At 43.6% G+C, this 19,248-nt stretch overlaps 3 protein-coding genes across 9 annotated transcripts; 1 reads left to right on the forward strand and 2 right to left on the reverse strand.

The window, feature by feature from the left end:
• Window positions 1–53: 53 nt before the first annotated feature.
• On the reverse strand, window positions 54–12,352 carry ssx2ipa (synovial sarcoma, X breakpoint 2 interacting protein a). 7 transcript variants are annotated; one of them, XR_009526998.1, is made up of 15 exons: window positions 12,017–12,352; window positions 11,226–11,443; window positions 10,952–11,119; window positions 10,683–10,836; window positions 10,306–10,381; window positions 10,122–10,218; window positions 9,820–9,919; window positions 9,549–9,661; window positions 9,000–9,149; window positions 8,699–8,800; window positions 7,143–7,265; window positions 6,561–6,767; window positions 5,636–6,413; window positions 4,611–4,756; window positions 4,217–4,357 (listed from the first exon to the last, which is right to left on the reverse strand). XR_009526998.1 is itself a non-coding variant. In XM_060059318.1 (14 exons), exons 2-14 carry the CDS (start codon window positions 4,651–4,653, stop codon window positions 406–408), a joined length of 1,806 nt encoding a protein of 601 aa, XP_059915301.1. In that variant the 5' UTR covers window positions 4,654–4,756; window positions 5,636–6,284; the 3' UTR covers window positions 54–405. The 7 variants fall into 7 exon arrangements, 3 of the variants coding, with proteins under 3 accessions (XP_059915301.1, XP_059915302.1, XP_059915303.1); XR_009526995.1 differs by having other exon boundaries at window positions 6,528–6,767; XM_060059318.1 differs by lacking the exons at window positions 6,561–6,767; window positions 7,143–7,265; window positions 8,699–8,800; ... (7 more) ...; window positions 11,226–11,443; window positions 12,017–12,352 and adding exons at window positions 54–544; window positions 820–976; window positions 1,097–1,214; ... (6 more) ...; window positions 3,582–3,692; window positions 3,894–4,097 and having other exon boundaries at window positions 4,191–4,357; window positions 5,636–6,284.
• A 142-nt stretch (window positions 12,353–12,494) lies between these two features.
• Window positions 12,495–14,768, reverse strand: bcl10 (BCL10 immune signaling adaptor). Its single transcript, XM_060059348.1, has 3 exons — window positions 14,498–14,768; window positions 13,805–14,093; window positions 12,495–13,345 (listed from the first exon to the last, which is right to left on the reverse strand). The coding sequence occupies exons 1-3, from the start codon at window positions 14,543–14,545 to the stop codon at window positions 12,870–12,872; spliced, it is 813 nt and encodes a 270-aa protein (XP_059915331.1). The 5' UTR covers window positions 14,546–14,768; the 3' UTR covers window positions 12,495–12,869.
• A 1,503-nt stretch (window positions 14,769–16,271) lies between these two features.
• On the forward strand, window positions 16,272–18,965 carry LOC132463285 (CCN family member 1-like). The gene is made up of 5 exons (XM_060059341.1): window positions 16,272–16,546; window positions 16,894–17,104; window positions 17,534–17,878; window positions 18,013–18,221; window positions 18,339–18,965. Exons 1-5 carry the CDS (start codon window positions 16,499–16,501, stop codon window positions 18,633–18,635), a joined length of 1,110 nt encoding a protein of 369 aa, XP_059915324.1. The 5' UTR covers window positions 16,272–16,498; the 3' UTR covers window positions 18,636–18,965.
• The last annotated feature ends 283 nt before the right edge of the window (window positions 18,966–19,248 follow it).

Genomic DNA, 19,248 nt, shown 5'->3' on the forward strand with positions numbered 1-19,248 from the left:
ACTAGGGGGCAAATACATGGAAGACAACAAGTATGTGAAACAATTGGATAATAAAAAAAAACTTTTATTGCACACGTTGCTTATCATTTAGATAAGCAATATTTCTCTGTGAGTTTCACTAAAACACTTTTCAATCAAAGTCTTTTGAAGTACAACAAAATCCCAAGGTGGGTAAACGGAGTGTTCTTAACTTAATCAGACAAGTGCTTGGCTGATACCCAAATAGAGTTTGAAAAAGATAAAAAGCAAACGTATAATTAAAGTGCTCTCCTTTGTGATCAAGCTTGGTGAAGATCCATGGTTGAAAAAAATAACGAGTCAGTGGCATCCTGAGGCAGTGTTGATGGCGCATAAAATGTAGTCTGCCAAGCCATTTGCTAATTCTACTCCATAAATACAGTGTCCTCAAATGGGGCTGTCGCCGTCTTTGTCCAGAGAGAGGATACAAGGGTCTCTACATCGGACACTGCGCTTTGATTTCCCAAAAGGGTTCTCTGCCCGAATGGGGCTGCTGGGCTCTTGCCAGCTCCCTCGCTTCGAGTGTCTGAAAGAAAGTAATAGAAAGACAAGCCGTTATAATCAGAGAAAAGCATAACAGTCAAATACTGGTACACTGCTATGTTAATAGTTGGTTTCAACTGGAATATTTAGAAACATTTTTTAAGCAAATATAAAATGCATTCTTTTAATATTTGCATGCATATGAATGCATAAGTAAAAAACGAATCAAGGTGAAGTATCTGGTGATTGACAAAAAGAAATCATCGCTATAGATAAAAATTCATAACAATAGTAATCGAATCAAGTGATGCAACAAACCTTGTGTCGGGTTGTATAAAGTGGAGTGTACGGCATAGTTCTGTCGTGGATGGCAGGCCAGCACTGATGGAAGAATACGGAGTGGAGAACTCGGTGTAGGTGGAGGACTTGGTCAGTTTGGCTGGTGTGTAAGACTGCTGCAACTCTGGCTCACTTCCTACCCACACACAATATATCCAGTCAATATTTATAATTATCCAAGATGCCCATTGGTAGATATTAGTCCAAGTCAACCAGTTTTAAAATAACCAACAGTATAGTTAAGGTGATCACTCACTGATCGATAAGGCACTCTGGGAGTCAGACAAGGAATATCTCTTTCGGTCCACAAATGGGGTCATGTTAAGAAATTGATTCTTGAGCCAGGCAGCCCGGTCCTCTTCAAATGTTTTTTTCTGTAGGACACAAATAGAAAAAATAAGTGACTGTCACTGATCAATGTGAACAAAGATTTATCGTAGTGTTAGGTCAACAAGTGCATCGTTTGACTATGTTCTACGGGCAAACAGATTATGTGTAGAATCGCTTCAGTCCATACTAGATGTTCAGGTTGGAAGGCAAGTTAAATAAAGCAAGTGTGTCATATGTTGCGTCATCTATGAACAGATGGCTGCATATGAATGCAGAATCTGTAAGCAAAGGGACAATATTTAGTCATCGGTAGGGGTCTGGTTTCTGTTTTTAGTGCCAGTGGTATAGACCAATAACGCTTGAGGGGGCTTTGGTTGCACAATAGAGCACAACATGACGGCACAATACGCTGGAGGAATGATCTCTTGCCTAGAGCGGCAACGCGTCTTTGGCCAGTGCCGTGCACTACGGCCTCGACCTGAGATCCATAGTAGGCCTACCTCGTGTCCAAGTCGGATGGCGGCCTCTGTGAAGTTCTTCCTCTCCCTCTCAAAGTTGCCCTTCTGCTCCTCAAAGAGCCGCCACTCCTCCTTGAGGCGCTCCTTCTCCTCCAGCGTGTAGCAGTCGTTGAGGAGCGCTGCCGTTTCATCGTCGAACGAGGAGTTCAGTTGTTTCTGTTGGGGTGGGCAGGCAGTGCAGAGCAAGCCCAATAGGCATTACAATTGCTGGTTGTAAACAGGTTGACATCAACTCACTACGATGAACGATTGCATTTTTTGTATCTAGTCTGTAAAATGAAACAAAAGCCATGCAAAATAAAAAAATATATGAATTTTTTTTTTTTAGAAAAAGCCCCGTTTATAAAGTCTAAAAGTGGGTGTCTAAAGTGGTGGCAGCGCGTGTTACACCGAGGCATGGCCCACCTGGAGGAGCTGCTGCTGGGTGTGAATGAAGTCCTTGCCCTGTTGCACTTCCAGCCTCATCCTCTGCATCTCCTCCTCGTGGACTTCCCTGGGAACCGCCTCCTCGCTCCCAGACTGCTGCTGGGTCTGGGCCAGGGACACTAGGGCGACAACAAATAAAAGATAAGAAACTGTTGCGTGATTGGGAGGGGTTATTGTGCTGGTAGGATATTATGATCATTGAGAAATCCTCCCGTTCCGAATACAGATAATTCCAATGCCCAATATGGCTCCGCTGACCCTTGTTGCGGATATGGATTTGACCATATCAACACCCGATGAATAATATAATCCCTATGTTTGAAAGTCAATGCCTCACATAATTTCCCTCTGGGATTATTAAAGTATTTATCCATCTATCTAAGCTTCCACCATACCGAGGCGTTGGGATTAGCTTGTGGGACCGCGCAGCAGTACCTTGGCTGTCCAGTTTCTCCATGTGGTTCTTCAGCCTCCTCCATTGCAGCCTGATGCTGTAGGTGAGCTGCTCCCGGGCCTGCTCACAGGACTGGTCCAGGTTCTCCCTGCTGCACTCGCCCACCTCATCCTCCCCCTCCAAACCGGCCGGAGGGAAACCCTACAACAGCACCCAGGGGAGACAAGATTCATGACAAACTAAAAATGTTCAGGTGCAGATATGAATGACGAGATGCCACTTAAATACAATATCAATAGCTTCACTCCGAAATAAGGCATTACTAAGGATTATTTTTTTATTGTAGATAAACTACCACATTTTTAAATATCATTGACGGATTCGACCAATCAGAAGAGGGTACCCGCTCGTGACTGTCGTCTCCGGGCGACCCTTTGGCACAGGGCTTGTGTGGACTCAGGATGTACATCATGTCCCTCTTCATCTGCTGGAGGACTTTCTTCAGCTCGCTGTTCTCCACCATCAGAGACTGCTGGCGAGCCTCGTAGTCATTCAGCAGAGACTTGTACATGTCTCCCTCATGGCTGGAGAAGAATAAGAAACATGGCAAGGTTTTAACTGCTGTGACAAGAGAGGGCAGACGCAGGATAAATTGCCCAGAAAATAATGTTGAATAGGCTACCTGGTTCCAGCTTTCCCCGTCTTCCACTGGATCCTTTTGCCGTCCGATCGACCCAGGTAGTTCAATACGTCTATAGCTGTTGGAATTGATCAGAATATTCAGAACACATACAAACACCCCCCAACCCACACGATAAGAGACTGTCGACAGGCGGCTAGCAGACCTAGTTTCTTATCCCGTTTGTCAATCAGCAGTTGACCCAGGCGCTCCTTCAGCTTGACACACTCCCTCTCCTTCCTCTTGGCATCATGGCTGTACTGGGAGGCACGGCCAGCAATGATATTCTGGAGCTTCTGGATCTGTCAAGGGAGAAAATAACTAGATTAGTCCAATGCACCCTTGTGTACGCACACTGCTATTCAAGAAAATGACAGAATTGGAAAATGCAAACCTCCTCTTTTTCAGACTTCAGGCAGCTTTGCAAGGTCTCAATTTTAAGCTGCAGCTGTCGCTCCTTCTCATGCAGTCCAGACTTCTCCCTCTTCAGTAGTTCCAACTGATCCTGGTGACACATTGTCCAATGCATTTTATGAAACACAGCTATCACAGGCCTTGCGGGTTCACCTTTGCGTCCTTGGACAAAAATCAATGTTAAGATATTCATGGATTCCGGCAAGAGCAGATAAGTATTGACATCACATTGCAGTGGCAGCGTTTTTTTTAAAAACACAACCCACGCAACCCCCCCCGCTACCCAAGGTACCTTGAGCCTGTAGTTGCCGGTCTGCAGGTGCTCCAGGGTGCTGGAGGTCCTCAGCAGATCCCGTTCAAGCTCCTCCAGGGAGCGCTGGCTGCGGCGTTGCGCCTGCAGCAGCTCGTACATGGCGTTCAGGGCGGGCACGGAGTTCAGCGTGGCCTCCACTGGCGTTGCGATGCACATGGAGGCGAGCCCTAACGAAACCAGCTCCTGGGATGACGGAGGATGAGGGAATGGTGTGTATTGAGGCACCGGAGCATTGGAGTAACGTGTATAAGGAAGTGCAAGTGCAGGTGCAAGTACCTGGTTGATGTATAAAATGCATTGTGGCACGTTCTCCTCGATGCAGAAGGCACTCAGGACATTGTGTGAGCTTTTGGACAGCGGCAGAGAGGAGGAATACAGTGAATCGTGGTTTTGTCTGGACGAGGAGAGGGTCACCCGTGATATACTGGAGATCTCAGAGTTCTCTAAAAAGGAGAGAGCAAACAAAAGCCTCTTTGCACTGCTGGCCTTTAGAGACAGAAAAATGTGTTTGATTATGTAATACAACAATGACACTGCCACGACACTACCTCAGAAGGCTACAGAATTGGGTTACAGCTTGGAAATGAGAACACATATATAGGGCACATGGAGACGATTTGGGAATACAGCTCATGGACCCTTCTATTTCCGACCTAGCCTGGTGGTGGGTGCGTTCAAATGGCACAACCCACTTACCCATAGATACACCTAATGGTGAAGTCCTCGACCAGTCTCCCATATCAAAGAAGTGTAGGACACAGGCGCGGTCATCAGTTAAGTCTGATCTTGGGGGTGGATTAAGAGCTATGCAGCAGATTGGAGGCAGTCGCTGGATCAGAGCCCTGAAATAAGCCACCACATAATCAGGGGGTAGATAATCGAGGTTGCATTCAACACAGATTGTACTATCAGACAGTTGTACAAGGGGTGTGTGGATCAAGCTTAGGCAGGACAAAAAGTGTAATTAATAATGATCCAGAGAAAGAAGCTATTACACAACTATGAACCCACCAACCTATTCATGTCAAAACAAGACAAACTAGTTCTCTCCCAAGCCACTCCCACTAAAGCTATATTGTACAACTGTCTACACTACTATCTGCACAGGGACTTGTAAATTTAAAGTTTATATTCCTATAAAATAAAGTCGCAGGGTAGAATAAATGACAAACTGATACATCTAATATCTAATCATGCGTTATGTTAATTTGCCGGATCTTCCACAAGGTATGTCGAGCGTGTGTGGACACATTTTAAACAACTCGTGCTTTCTAATCTCTGGAGCAGCACAGCAGCCATGTGTTATCTATGAAAACACGCACTTTACTTACTACAACCCTGACCTTAGTAGGGTATAAAATAGATCACGAGATTTAACTGTCCTCCTTACTATGTCATACAATTAAAGCATCCTACCTTGACACAGAGACAAAGTGGAACGCATTTGCATTAGTTAATTGTCCTTGTCAGGTTGTACATCATTATCATCCGTTCGATAAACAGCGGACAGCTACAGCACTGTTAACGTTAGCTCACACGGACCAGGACAACACGTTCACTCTAATCATAGTCCGACATTGAACACGACATTCAACCATCATTCAAATACAAATGGTATTGCCAACACACCTGCCGTCCCTTAATCACAGCCACACAACTCGCACTGTGTCGCAGATCATTTGACACTGTCATGAGACCGCAACATAAACTCCGTGTTTTACCTTAACTCGTTCGGCAAACATCATGAAGGTGCAGAGCGCTGATTGTTTTTAAGTGTATTCCCGTGTCGGCGTCCATCTAAACACTTCTGTCATTGGAGGCCATGTTGTCAAGCAACCAATATCTGAACAGCACATTGGATGCGAACCAACCGAGAGAGGATTATGCAAATGTGGAGCGCCCTCAGGTGTTACGTTATGGGACAAAGACACACAGGTTGTTCTCGACTTTACTGACACTGCCTCAAGTCTTTGGCGACTCCTTTGCATTAAGAAAGAATAACTTGCGTGGCCTGAACGTCAGTTTTATTTGTGCAAATTTGTGCTAGTAAAATATGTCACTTTTTTACGTAACTTTCATCACTACTAAAAAAATACACAAACGCCTATTGGTCATCAATATAAATTGTCATGAACATATCTAATAATATATACATAATAATACATACTGCTCATAATTTATCCAAAGATTATCTAGCACCGTTCTTATAGCTAACAATGACAATTGATCATTTGTGTAACACAAATCAAATGTTTAGTTAAATTTAAGTGTTAGGCAACGGGTATGTGTTTGCTATTTGATGACGACAACTTGCTTGAACCAAGGCAAATACAATAATTGTAATCTCTGAGAAGGGCCTCGGAGTACAGTTCATCCAAAGCAGCCACAGCAGGAAGCGGTCTGGTTATCAGTCAGATAGCGCCCGGATTCAGGATGGTCTCTGCATTCTGCTATAAAGGCCTGGAGCTCAGACACTGGCACCTTGTCTTCTTGGCAACTCTAAAAAAACAACATTACTTCCATTAAAAATGACATTGAAGTAGATGAGTGTTCAAATGAATAACATAATATTCAAGCAGCATGTGTCAGCATATCTCTAGAGAGGACGTCGGCCTCTGAAGCAACGTTGACTGGTGAGGAAAGCACCTTGATGGTCTCATAGGTGTCGGTGATGAGGGCGATGAAGAGGCTGAGCACCATGTAGATGAAGAGGGAGATGAAGGAGTAGAGGTAGACCCGGCTGAACAGCCACACCAGGTACGTCTTGTCCCTCACGGCTTTGAAGGTAGCGTACATGTCGTCCCCGTTGATGAGCGAGAAGAGACACTCTGTCACCTTGTCCAAGGTCCGGAACTGGAAGGAGATTCAGATGGACGGCATTGAGGTTATCCTATCCTGCATGCTTCTATTCCAGTTATTTGATTGTATGATGTCCTATGGTTTGTTTCTATGTCCATTTTTATGTTTGAAATGGGGTCTCAACAAATCGTTCGGAGTGGTTCTCCACACCTGGTAATGTTTGATTAGGCGTAGCTATATCACACTTTAATATAATACATTACATGTGACGTTATACTTTCTTAGCTGGGTGTTGACACACAAGAGTGACACATGAATAAAGATTCTTCTCTTGGCGCATTTAATTTGAGTTCCACTGACATGGTGCGTATAGCATGACCACGTATGCGCGCCAGAACTGAGGGGGGTTTTAGGGTGCGATCGGCGTACCTTGTCATGGTAGGGGCCAAGCACGATCCAGCCACAGAAACAGTATCCCAGGTAAATCATGGCGGCGCAGCAGCAGAAGCGGATCACGTTGGGGAAAGCTGCTCTCAGGGTCAGGATGAGGATCTAGCACGACATCATGATATGGAAATGGCCTGGGATTGATGACGCTGTCTCAGTACAATGCATTACAGGATGCAGCAGGACTGTGACGTGTTAAGGGGGTTCAAGACCCTGACTAAAGGTTTGATCAAAAACATGTAGACATCTTTGAGTAAGTCAATCTTTGACCTGCTCATTGCAGTTTTTGGTACATTTCTCAGATCAGAATTGAAATTCTCAAAAACTACCTGTTCAATCTTCACATCATTGTGTAACTTGTGCACATCAAAAAAGCAGTTTCTCATTTCTTTGAGCAAGTTGCAAATGCTTTGGTACATTCATGCAAATGATTATGTACAATTCTCTGCTCTTTCCTACATTATCCATTGCTTATGTCATGTTGATCAAAATGTATTGTAATGGGTCTCTATTGAATAGTCTCACCCCCATAACATTAGTTCATTGCATAAGTCTTTACATGCAAAATGGTTGAACAAGTTGACAAAATATGTCAAGCATATTTCTATACATTTCCATTAGACTTTTTTTCTAGATCTGTCCTTAATTGGTAAATTACTACCAGGTGAATCTTGACCCTCTCTAAAGAAGGGAAATGTGTGAAGTGTTAGATCAACCAACGATCGACCAGTTTACTGAAATAGCTCAAAGGTGCATCTCCTGAACCATGAACTGGCAACAAAATGCTACATTGTCTGACAATGGAAGGACAAGGAATTGGACAGGGTCAATAGCCAGAGAGAAAAAGAGGAAGAGGAGTGAGGCTGCGTGAGAATAAGAATTTGTGGCCCAACAGACAGCAGGAACGTCAGGAGGTGTAGGAAGACTGCACTGTACTTCCTACAGCAATGCATGCACAGTTTACCCTAAGGAGATTGTCCTATGTTTTCTAGCAATGACATAGTCTGTCAACAAATTACAGTACAAACAGTCAAAGCGTAAATGTGAATCTTGTCCAGTCTCTTGCAACCAATCTCCCATATACACTAAGGTGTAACTTACGATTTACAATAATTGTCTTCAAAACTTTAGCCATAGTTTACATCAGAACATCCATCCAGAGTACACTGTTACATTGACTAACATGACTAAGCAATTTGACTGCCTTATCCGTACACAATGACACAAGGACTTGTCATTCTGATGGCACTGACATGTTCATTGATACAGATATTTACTTTTGAGAAACGAACTAAGGATTTTGAGCAAGAGACTGGCCTTTGCATGAAATCCATGGTGTTTTGCTATTTGTACGAATTGTTTTGAAAAAATGATCTGATCTGATCTGAGAAATGTACCAAAGCGACTGAGAAAAACTGCAAAGACATGTGGCTGAGCTCACTGTCGTTTCTCAAGCATCTACTTCATGACTAATCTAGTGTGATACACTAGTATTGAATGGGTAGTAAACAGCATGTGAATGAAGAAAGAGTTCATACGTTGTACTTCTTGAAGAAACCGAGGTAGCGAATCACCCCGACCCAGACCAGCATGGTGGCGGTCCCGAGCAAAATACTGCACACGTCATAGTTGGTCAGGAACTGTAATAAAAGATATAGACATACAATCAAGATAAACAACTGCATTTTAAATTATGAAAAACAGAATTGGTTAAAAGACTTTAACCCATAAGTAGGCCTAGTTTAATTATAGCGATCCATTATTATAGACTGTAAATAAAACATGCTGAACATGAATCTCTTTCACTCACTATTAATGAAATGTGATAAATAATCATACCTTGGTCTGAATTCCTATTTTCAGGATGGACCCTGCAATGGTAAGGGTATCACTCACAATGATGAGGATGTACCATCCATTTACAAACTCCATGCGATCTGCCCAGGGCACAGTCTTACTGAAGTAGGTTTGGAAGAACGTATTATACTCCTGCAACAAAAACAACAATACACCACACATGATGTTAAGAGGCTCAGACATCAATTATTTATTTTTGTTATTTGGAATGGGTAGAATCCGTTTATATGCTTACTTTTTTCCGCAATCAATATATCAATAGGCCTGCTGTAGACGAATGTGTCAGTGGATATCACTATCACCCGATTGTTGCTTTGTATTAATATTAAGTTGATCAAGATGGTCACATTAACTGGCAGGTTGTTTGGACACAAATGCCCTTATATAACTTTCTTTCCTGTGTGGAAACCATAAAGGTTGCAACCAACTGTATTGGCCACCCCCAGTATACAATAATTAAAGTGTCTGACTGTTACAAATCAATTCTTGGTGACGCAAACACAATGAATCGACTTTCTCTGCCTCACTCACAAACTGGAGTTGGATGCCATTTTTAACGGAGCGTGAGCAGAGGATGAGAGAGGTGATGCAGGCAATGATGACCAGAGAATCCAGCATTAAGAGCATGTAGTCATTCTTCCCAGCTTGGTAGACCAAACATGGAGGAGAGGAACGGTCAGTTTGGTTGAATCAATGGCAGTTTAAATGAGTTATTATTATTATTATTATTATAAATATGTGTGGCGAATGTTTGTTTGTTAATCTTTTTTGGAAAGCGTTTTTTAAAAATTTGAAAACTTACAAGTGTCTGCTACATTCCAGTCTTTGCATTCGTAAATTCCAACATCATTTATTATTTCAGTTTTTATTCTTCCGCTGTGGGCGTGGTTGTTAAATATGATCTGTGTTAAAAAACATAACATAATTTTTCCGTGATATTCTTGGTTTGTGAATTGTAATAACATTGTATAAGGGATTTCAATAGCCACATACGAAATTACATATATATATATATATATATATACATTACTGTGTTATAAATGCGGCCTGATTATGGCCTGTCAGCATAATCAAATGCATGGTTTACTTTCTCATGTCAACTACCGTTATATTGAACAGATAACAGTCCGGAAGTTCATTGTGCCGCACAGTCTGCAGATTGATGGCTCTCAGTTTGAGGTAGATGTTTACTGACAGCAGCCTGAACAAAGACATACAATTATTATTATAAAGCTACACTCCAGTAGAAAACAGTGATTACATTTCTGCCATTATATAAACTACTCACCTTTTGAAATCTATAGAGAAGGTCAGACGTCTTGGCCAACTTTCAGTATCAATTGTAGGATATATGGCTATACAAACTATGAAAGTAAACAGAAGAACGAAGAGTAAATAATGAATCGAAAGACGTTTTGTCTAGACATGGGCACAGAAAGCTACCCAACACAAGGCTTCCTCTTTCAGTCACAAGTAACAGCATTGGGTTTATTTTCCATTTGTGCCATGAATCACTCTTTATAAATATCCCCTATCAACAATAAGCATATAATTATTCTGGTGAGCACATTACAATACAGTTCCTCTGTTCGTAAAAACGTTTCATGCCAGTACATGTTCAGAATAGGTTCAGAGGTAACTGTCTATAACTGTATGTTATGGTACCTTTTTCCACATGTGGATCAATGTCAAAGGTCTCATTGCCTGGGAAGATGCTGCTGTTCCTGTAGAACTCTTTACACAGAGATAGAGGAGTGTACAGGCCATCCACCCTCTCATAGGCATGATTTCCTACTGTGAGATTCTCAAGATTCATGTACTGGAAAAACATTGAAAAAAATGATGATTTTGAAATATGTACAACAAAAGCGAATTAGCAGTTCATGCCTTCGAAAGTGAATAATAATAGTAATTTAAATTAAAATGTTATTCACCCTATCAATGGCATAGTGAATATGGTCATAGACGTCTGTTTTAGTGTACAGTGTGTGTATTCCACGATGTTGATCGGTGTATCCTTTGAGAAACAGATTTTTGAATGTCAGCAGGCTTTCCTCTTTGAAGCTGACCATCATTTCGTTGCTCAGGCCAAAAGAGACCAACTAGAGGTAAACATAGACAAGATAATCAACTATTGTCAAAAGTTTTAACAAAGAAATCAATGTGCAAAAAAAAAACAAAAACATAGTTTGGACATACTGTATTTACCTGGATTGTGATAATTGCAATTTTCAGAATTTGTAATGTTAGTTTCCATGGTTTACGGCCCCTGGCTCTGTATTTCTCACAGGGATTCATGAAGAAGTACTTGAGCCTTCGCCTGAAGTCCTCAACCTCAGAGACCTGTTTGTCCGTCTTCCATCGGTGATGGCCCTTCAGGGGCCTCCCCTCTGGCTTGGGGCCTACAAGGGGCTCCTCCATCTAGTCTTGAAAGTCAGGGGTTCAAAACAAGAGATACCAGGTAGAACTCAACAGAATGGAGAATACCTTAGACGTGTTACCACCCTGATCCTTAACCTAAAGAGTGCCAAACACAGCCTCCTCCTCTGTGTATGTGCATGTGTACATTATAAATATATATATATATATATGTATTACACCCACACACTAGGATTGAACTTTCACAGATCTACTGTATTGTGAATACTTGACGTGCCTTTCTTTCTGATGTTTATCAAACAGGTTCTCCAGCATGTGTCGACTGCTGTAACTTTGTGTTACTCCAAAAATCTCCAGATTTAAGAATCACCGTCCAAAAAACCAAGAGATTATATAATAGCAAATGCTCATTCTACTATGTGCCTTCTCATTAATGCTTCCAATTATCTCTTCTTACCAATATCAACTGTAAAATGCAACATTTCTTTAATATGTGATTTTCTTTTTTCAATGAAGTTTGGTGGAAGGGATCATCCCTATCTAAACTATCAATTGAAAAATTATGTAGGAATAAAACACCAAAATGTCCATGAAAGAATTCACAAAAATGTGTCACCTACCAAATTCTATGTGACAGTCGGAGCACGCCGTCCCTCTCTGCATCTGGAGCCTGTCCACGGTCTTATGAGCTTCACACAGAGTAGTCGCTGCATCCGTCCTCACCATATGATGACATTCCTTCGCGTCACCTTCCAAGATTCAAGTTTTTCCAAAACATAAAACATAGTTCCCCATTCATTCTTCCAAATAGCAACAGTAGGACAACACCAAAACACGCAATGCTCATGTCCTTACAATGGACATTACGCCTAGATTCATGCATACAACTTTAAGGGTTGCAATTAAACACCAACAGGGAAAGGAAATTAGGGGTTCTCAAGAAGTGTATTATGAATCGATGTCTTCGCTGTGCTTCCTCAAATGTATGTAGTTAGCCTTTAGTTAGCAATATGTGTAAGGAATGACATTAGCCTCTAAAGTTCACAGTAAGAACAATAACTACAGTTGGTGAAACACATACACATATTGAATACAATAATTGTTTCCTGAGTTTATTGTAGTATAAAATAATGAGATCATAAACAATTGTAGCATTGATAATGAAATAAAACTTTTGCAATGACATTTTTTGTAGTGAAAAAATTCAAAACATGTTTGCAGCTTATGAGACAATGTCTGCATTACGCTCAGCTGAACAAGGCACAATGTGTTATGTACATCCTTATTTAAAAAAGGCACAACATTAAACATTCCATATAAAATAGGTCACAACCTGTCGGACATTACGTTTAAAAGAAGAGAAGACAGATACAACGCAATCTACACGGTCATCTCCCGACTTGCATTGTGGTGCATTCCAACACATGTGTGACACTGAAGTGTGTGTGGGGGGGGGGGGGGGGGGAGGGGGCGTTACGACAGGAACAGTTTTGGGTTTTGCTGTTTGGCTGGCATGGCAGCATACATGGGGCTGGTGGTGGAGCGCGACCTGAGGGGCTGAAAGTTCAGGTCGGCGCCGCCGCTGCACTGGAGCGTGTCGAGGTCCATGGTCGGGGACAACGACTCCTCCGCCAGCATCTCCTCCGGCAGGGCGGGCGCCCCTGGGTCCCCGGGCCTGGGGAGGGTGGAGGGCGCCGAGGACATGGAGGAGGACGCCGGCATGTCCCATCCTGTCCCCGAGGCCCCGCCGCCGCCGCCGCCGCCGCCGCCGTCTTTCTGAGACTTGAGTTCGAGGGACCCCGGGAGGAGCGAGGCGCCGGGGCTCCCCTCGCCATCCGGGTGGTAGAGCATGGTGGAGTCCTCGGAGAACGTCTTGGAGAGGTCGTTGCCGCCGCCAGGGGCGGCTCGCTGGACGCTCAGGGGGTTGGCGGTCGGAGGAGTGCTGGCGGCTGAAGGGGGGAGGAGAGAGAGGGAGGGAGAGGGTTAGGGAAGTCAGCGATTCTTTTTTCACACCGCATTGATGTCATATTTCTGTTCTCCTTTCACTTTCTGTGCACTCTCTGGGAACACAAAGAGGGTACGTGTTCTAGGACTGCGCATAACATGGCTGCAGCCCTGGCTGGGGGCCAACACTGTAATGCAGTACTTATTTCCCACACTACCACTCAAACCTTTTTATTACCATATTAATAATACCATTTTATTGTTTTATTATACGTTGTACTCCAACATAACTATTTCATATTGATACGTGTGCCTGCCCTGGGACAACGGATGGGAAATAGCAAGACGCTGTAATTCGATGAAGTGCATCTCCTGTCATTGATACAAAGGCTGCTCCTGCATCGTCCCCCGACCCTGACAAGTGAACACACCGACGGAAGCAACCAGCCAGGACTCAGCATCACCTTTCAGCGCCTCGATCTTCTCGTTCTTGGCCTTCTGGACCTCGTCCGTGATCTTGGCGATGATGAAGTTCTGGCAGCGGGACAGCTGGATGGACTCGATCAGCACGTCCAGCCCGTGGGGGTTGTCGCTCAGGAGGTCCAGCAGGGTGCTGGCGCGCCTGGACTGCGTGGGCTGGGAGGTCATCTCCTCCGCGTCGTCCCGCGTCATGATGCGGCGGGAGCGCAGGTAGTCGAAGTGGCGCTCGGCTCTGATCTTGGTGACCAGGTAGGGCCGCAGTTTGTTCAGCACCTGGACGAAAAGGAAGCTAACCACTTAGTGGACGGAGGGTCTCAGCCTGGGCTATGACCTCTCAAAATATACAAAACATAGATTATATCTTTATTTTATTATTGAGTGAAACATCAACAATAATGTATATACATGTAAAGAAAGATAATGATTACAACTGTTGTAATCATTAGGCCTTATTGGCCAGCTCAATGTAGAATAGCGACTTCCCACTCAAAAAGAGGAAAGAGTGGTTTCAGTAAGGCTGCTATGCACAGGAGGGAGGGAGGGTTGAGTGGGGTATTTCCTACTTCAGCACGCATGCCCCCACAGGGGGCATGTGGGCTTAGAGTAAGGTCTTAGAGTAAATAATTAGTTTCAATCGATATGTAAACCATATCGTGGAACCCGCTTAAGCTACTCACGTCTTTTTTAATGTCTGCCATTTCATCTTCTGTAAGGTGAACATCCATCCCTCGCCCCTTGAAGTAAATAATTCAGGTGTTCCGGGGTAATCAACGGAAACTTACGCAAGTTAAGAGTTATTATCAAATCCAACACGAGAATAAAGTAATAGAGTTCGCATTATCGTTGTGGTTTAACTTGTTGTTTAACGACTACGCCTAATCTTTTACGCGGCATAGACATTGTCCTCTGCTCCGCAATCGCTCTCCGGACTTCCTTATTCTCAGATCAATGACGTCAGATTTGTAACGTCACAAGAGTAATATTATAATATCCAATGCTTTGCGTCCATCCTTTGTGAACAAAGCGAATATTATTCTTTTAAAATGTGACACTTTATTGGCATGTATTCTCCAAATTGTGAAAATGCATTCACTAGTTATACTTGAATGGGGCTGTTCAGAAAACAAATAACCGTTTGTTACTATGTAGAGTAAGGTTAAAGTAGCCGTTTTATTTGTGTGTGTGTGTGTGTGTGTGTGTGTGTGTGTGTGTGTGTGTGTGTGTGTGTGTGTGTGTGTGTGTGTGTGTGTGTGTGTGCGTGCGTGCGTGCGTGCGCGTGTGTGTGTGTGCGTGTGCGTGTGCGTGTGTGTGCGCGCGGAATGCATGTGGAGCGGTCGGTGAGTTAACAGGAATTCCTAACCACTCTGTATGGCTTTTAGTGGAACATGCTCCAGACCACAAAAGTCAACAGTTTCTTCTGGTATTTCATGAAAGTATAGGAAACCATGGCATGACGTTCATGCTGCATGCTGTTCTGCTGCTTGAGTTGTACGGTACCTGTTTGTAATGGCCCTTTAAACTCCGGTGACATATATGGGTGGACAGGACAGAGTGCCAATGGTACGTTTTTTCTACGGCATACACTTCCTCACATCAGACAGGTTTTTTGTACAGTGAATTACACTTTCACATGGTTGAAACAAATAACTGACTTCATCCTTGTGGCTCTTGCCAATAAACAAACCATGCCGATTGGGAATGTAATGTTGCATCAAATGGCATGTTTATTTAGCAAATAACATTTCTTATTGTGTTCCTCATTGGTTGTAAATATGGAAAAAATAATTGCGGATGTTCAAACATTGTCAAAGGCTCTTGTTTGGAAATGTCAAGGTTAAATAAACTCTGCTTTGGCCACACCCCAGTAGATGATGGACAGGAATGTACCTGTGAATTGTTTAAACTAACATCAGTTTTCACCTTTATCGTTGAAAGTTAAAACATTGACCACAGACAATGTGAACCAGCCTAAACAGAGAGTTGGATAACACTTCAAGAATGAATGCAGGTCAAAGAAATATGTGACTTTTCTTTCAATATTTATCCAAGAACTGATGTGGAATCCCCCTTTAGATGATCTCATTCAACAGGAATGATGAAGTCATTGTTGAACTTATAATTTAGAGAAAATATCAAATCGGCAGGCTATGAAATGTATTAAAGATGCAATATGTTTCACAAAAAGAATAATTTGTTATATCTCTAACCATAGAATGTATATGCAACAATCATCAAAGCAATATATAAGATCATAAAAAAAGGTTGGCAGAAAGTATACCTGCAACAATATAAAAGTATTAATTTACATGGGTTGGCTACATTATAAAAGGCTAAATAAAAAGAAAAGTGAACAATAAAAGTAAATGAACAATAAAAAGAGAAACAGAGGGAAAGTTGGAAGTGGGACAGGGGGTTCTGGGATGGGTTGAGTAGTGGTGGTGGTGGGGGTGGTAAGGGGGTTGCCTTATGGGAGGACATGCTGCAAAGCATTCTTGGCATAGTTGTAGAACACCTCTTCAGCTCACACACACGTCACATCTGCTCCGTGTGTGTGTGTATATAACGTGATTCGTGGGCCGCTCGGGACTATACAGGCAGAGAGAGAGAGACAGAGAGACAGGCCGTCGCTGCAGCGTAGAGTTGGCTTGTTGAGAACACAAGGCTCTCTCTTGGGGAAGATGTGGGCGTTTTCTGCTGCTCTGATCGTATGTGGGATGTTGAAGTTGGTGAGGCCGTTTTTCATTCTCAACAGATTTCTGGTTTGGTATGGTTTGGTTTTTTAAATAACATATTGATGACTTTTTGACACCTGTGCAGTCTTGCTCTTTCAGGAGCACACTGCTTTTCTTTAGGTAATATTGTATTTTAGTCGTTATTTTAGTAATATTTTAGTTATTTGTCATTTCAGTTCAAAAAGTAGGCCTATTGCGTATCATTTGCATTTCTCTATTCTTTCCATTATTTTTTTGTAAGTCTTACAATCATCAAATCAATCATGCATTCACTCATTGCTTTGAAAGAAGTGTATATTAAACATAAACCTCAATGTCCCTCTCCTGATGCCGTACTGCAGGCGTCCCCGTGCCCCGGGGAGTGCAGGTGCAGCGCCGCAGCCCCGCGGTGCGCAGCAGGAGTGTCTTTGGCGGCGGACGACTGCGGCTGCTGCATGGTGTGCGGTCGGCAGCTCAATGAGGACTGCGGCCGGATGCAGCCCTGCGACCGCACCAAGGGGCTGAAATGCAACTTTGGAGCGGGTCACGGAGCAGCATACGGCATCTGCAGGGGTATGCGCATGTGACTCACTCCATTGTGATTAGCCTGACCGTGTTTAATTTTATACATTCAAACCATCTAATTGTAACCGACAGTTTGGTTACAAGATTTGTTTTCTTGGGGTTCAAACAGATCATTTCATTGAGAGGGATGGGTTAGGGTTGAAATTCCTGAATTGATTGATCTGTGGCTGATTGGGTTTTATCATTTAGGTTCTAACTTTGAATAAACTGATGGCTGCAGTGAAAAAGTGACTAAAAGTATACAGCTGAAAGAAACACACAGTCCATCACTTTTAACCATGATCTCACCCACGACACATGTGGTGACGTCGTCCTTGATTTGATCCTGCTGTGTCATTTGGCCAGCCTCCTGGATTGTGCCTTTTGGTTTCTCTGACTCCTCATGTAAACGGGTGGTTCTTCTATGACTGTCCACAGCCAAATCAGAAGGAAGATCCTGCGAGTACAACAACAGGATCTACCAGAACGGGGAGAGCTTTCGACCAAACTGCAGACACCAGTGCACCTGTATGGACGCTGCTGTGGCATGCATCTCCCTGTGCCCCCACAAAGTGGCACTGTCCAAACCGGGGTGTGAGAAGCAACGGTTGGTGAAATCCCCCGGGCGTTGCTGTGAGCAGCTGGTCTGTTCGGATGAGGGAGGAAAGAGATGGAGACCTCTGATCGAAGAGCCCGGCCCTGGGGAGACACTTAAGTTGGGACATTTCTCGGACGCCAAGGATGAGCTGGCTCTCGTTAGCGATGGATACAGCTCCTTTGCGGGTAAGTTGAGATAGGTACTGTAGACAATTACTTCATAAACTTAAAAAACTGGTCATCTTTATATGATGAGAATGATTTCGGGTTTTCATTGGACCGATTTTCATTGGCTCTCATTTCCAACCTTCTACTCACAGCTTTAACGACGGAACCTGACGGCCCCATGCTCGTGTCGGGACCCGGGAGGTGCCCGGCCCAGAGCAGCCCCTGGTCCCCCTGCTCTACGTCCTGTGGCATGGGGGTCTCCGCCCGGCTGTCCAACAGTAACAGCCGGTGCAAGCTGACCAGGGAGACTCGGATGTGTGAAGTTCGCCCATGCACCCAAATTGCATTCCCCAGCCCAAAAGTATGCACACATGTGTCTTATTTTACATATATACAACTGCGGAAATGTTTTCAGCTTTAGGTCTTCAGTTGTCCCTCCTGTGAGTTTATTTACTTTCTTTGTCTCCCCCAACAACAGGCGTCTGGGAAATGCAATCCAACCGAGAAGGCCGCTGGCCGACCGGTGAAGTTGTCCCACATGGGCTGCGGTAGCTTCAAGAAGTTCCAGCTCAGGTTCTGTGGGTCCTGCTCCGACGGTCTGTGCTGCCGTCCCAACCGGACCCAGACAGTGGCCGTGCGCTTCGGCTGCGAGGACGGGAGGACCTTCAGCTACAACGTCATGATGATCCAGGCCTGCAAGTGTGAGCCTGACTGCACCAGCGACGGCAGCTACGGACCACGGGTGTCCCCCAGACACGGCAACGCCGTCCACTGATTGATTCGTTCATGAGGTTTCGGGGGGGGGGCGGGGGGGGGGGGGGGGGCAGTTGAGACGAGGCAGACTTCTCCTGCTGAGGACTTTGGATTTGCTTCATATTATTGGAGCTTGATGATCTGCTTCATTGTGAAGCTTTGTAGTATTCAATGTCTCTGTATTTTTTTTTTAAGTCAAACCAACAAACCAACATATCACATGTATTATGGCTCAGGGCATTGCTAAATGTGTAGTTATCGCAATATGTTTCATACATAATGTATGCATCAAATATATCACAATTGTCATATTTTGCACTGACGATATGCAATGAATTTTGCATTAATGTTGCATTTGTCTGTTTGTTTCTATCATATTCGGACAATATGCCCATTCTGATTCAGTGATAGAAAACCCTACATGCATAAGACATACATAAGACAATATAGTAGAAAGGGAAAGAAGACACCGATAGGCCTAACTTGAAGGTCTCCAACAACAGCAACCGGTCACATTTCCAGCTGTAAGTATGGCTATTGCACCTTACTGACTATTTAACTCTTGGATTGTTTATTTGTTTATTTTGCACTCTATATATTTGTTCCATTCCTACTTTGTATTGCAACTGCTGCAC

The sequence above is a fragment of the Gadus macrocephalus genome, chromosome 8, assembly GCF_031168955.1.
Source record: "Gadus macrocephalus chromosome 8, ASM3116895v1".
Lineage (NCBI taxonomy): Eukaryota > Metazoa > Chordata > Actinopteri > Gadiformes > Gadidae > Gadus > Gadus macrocephalus.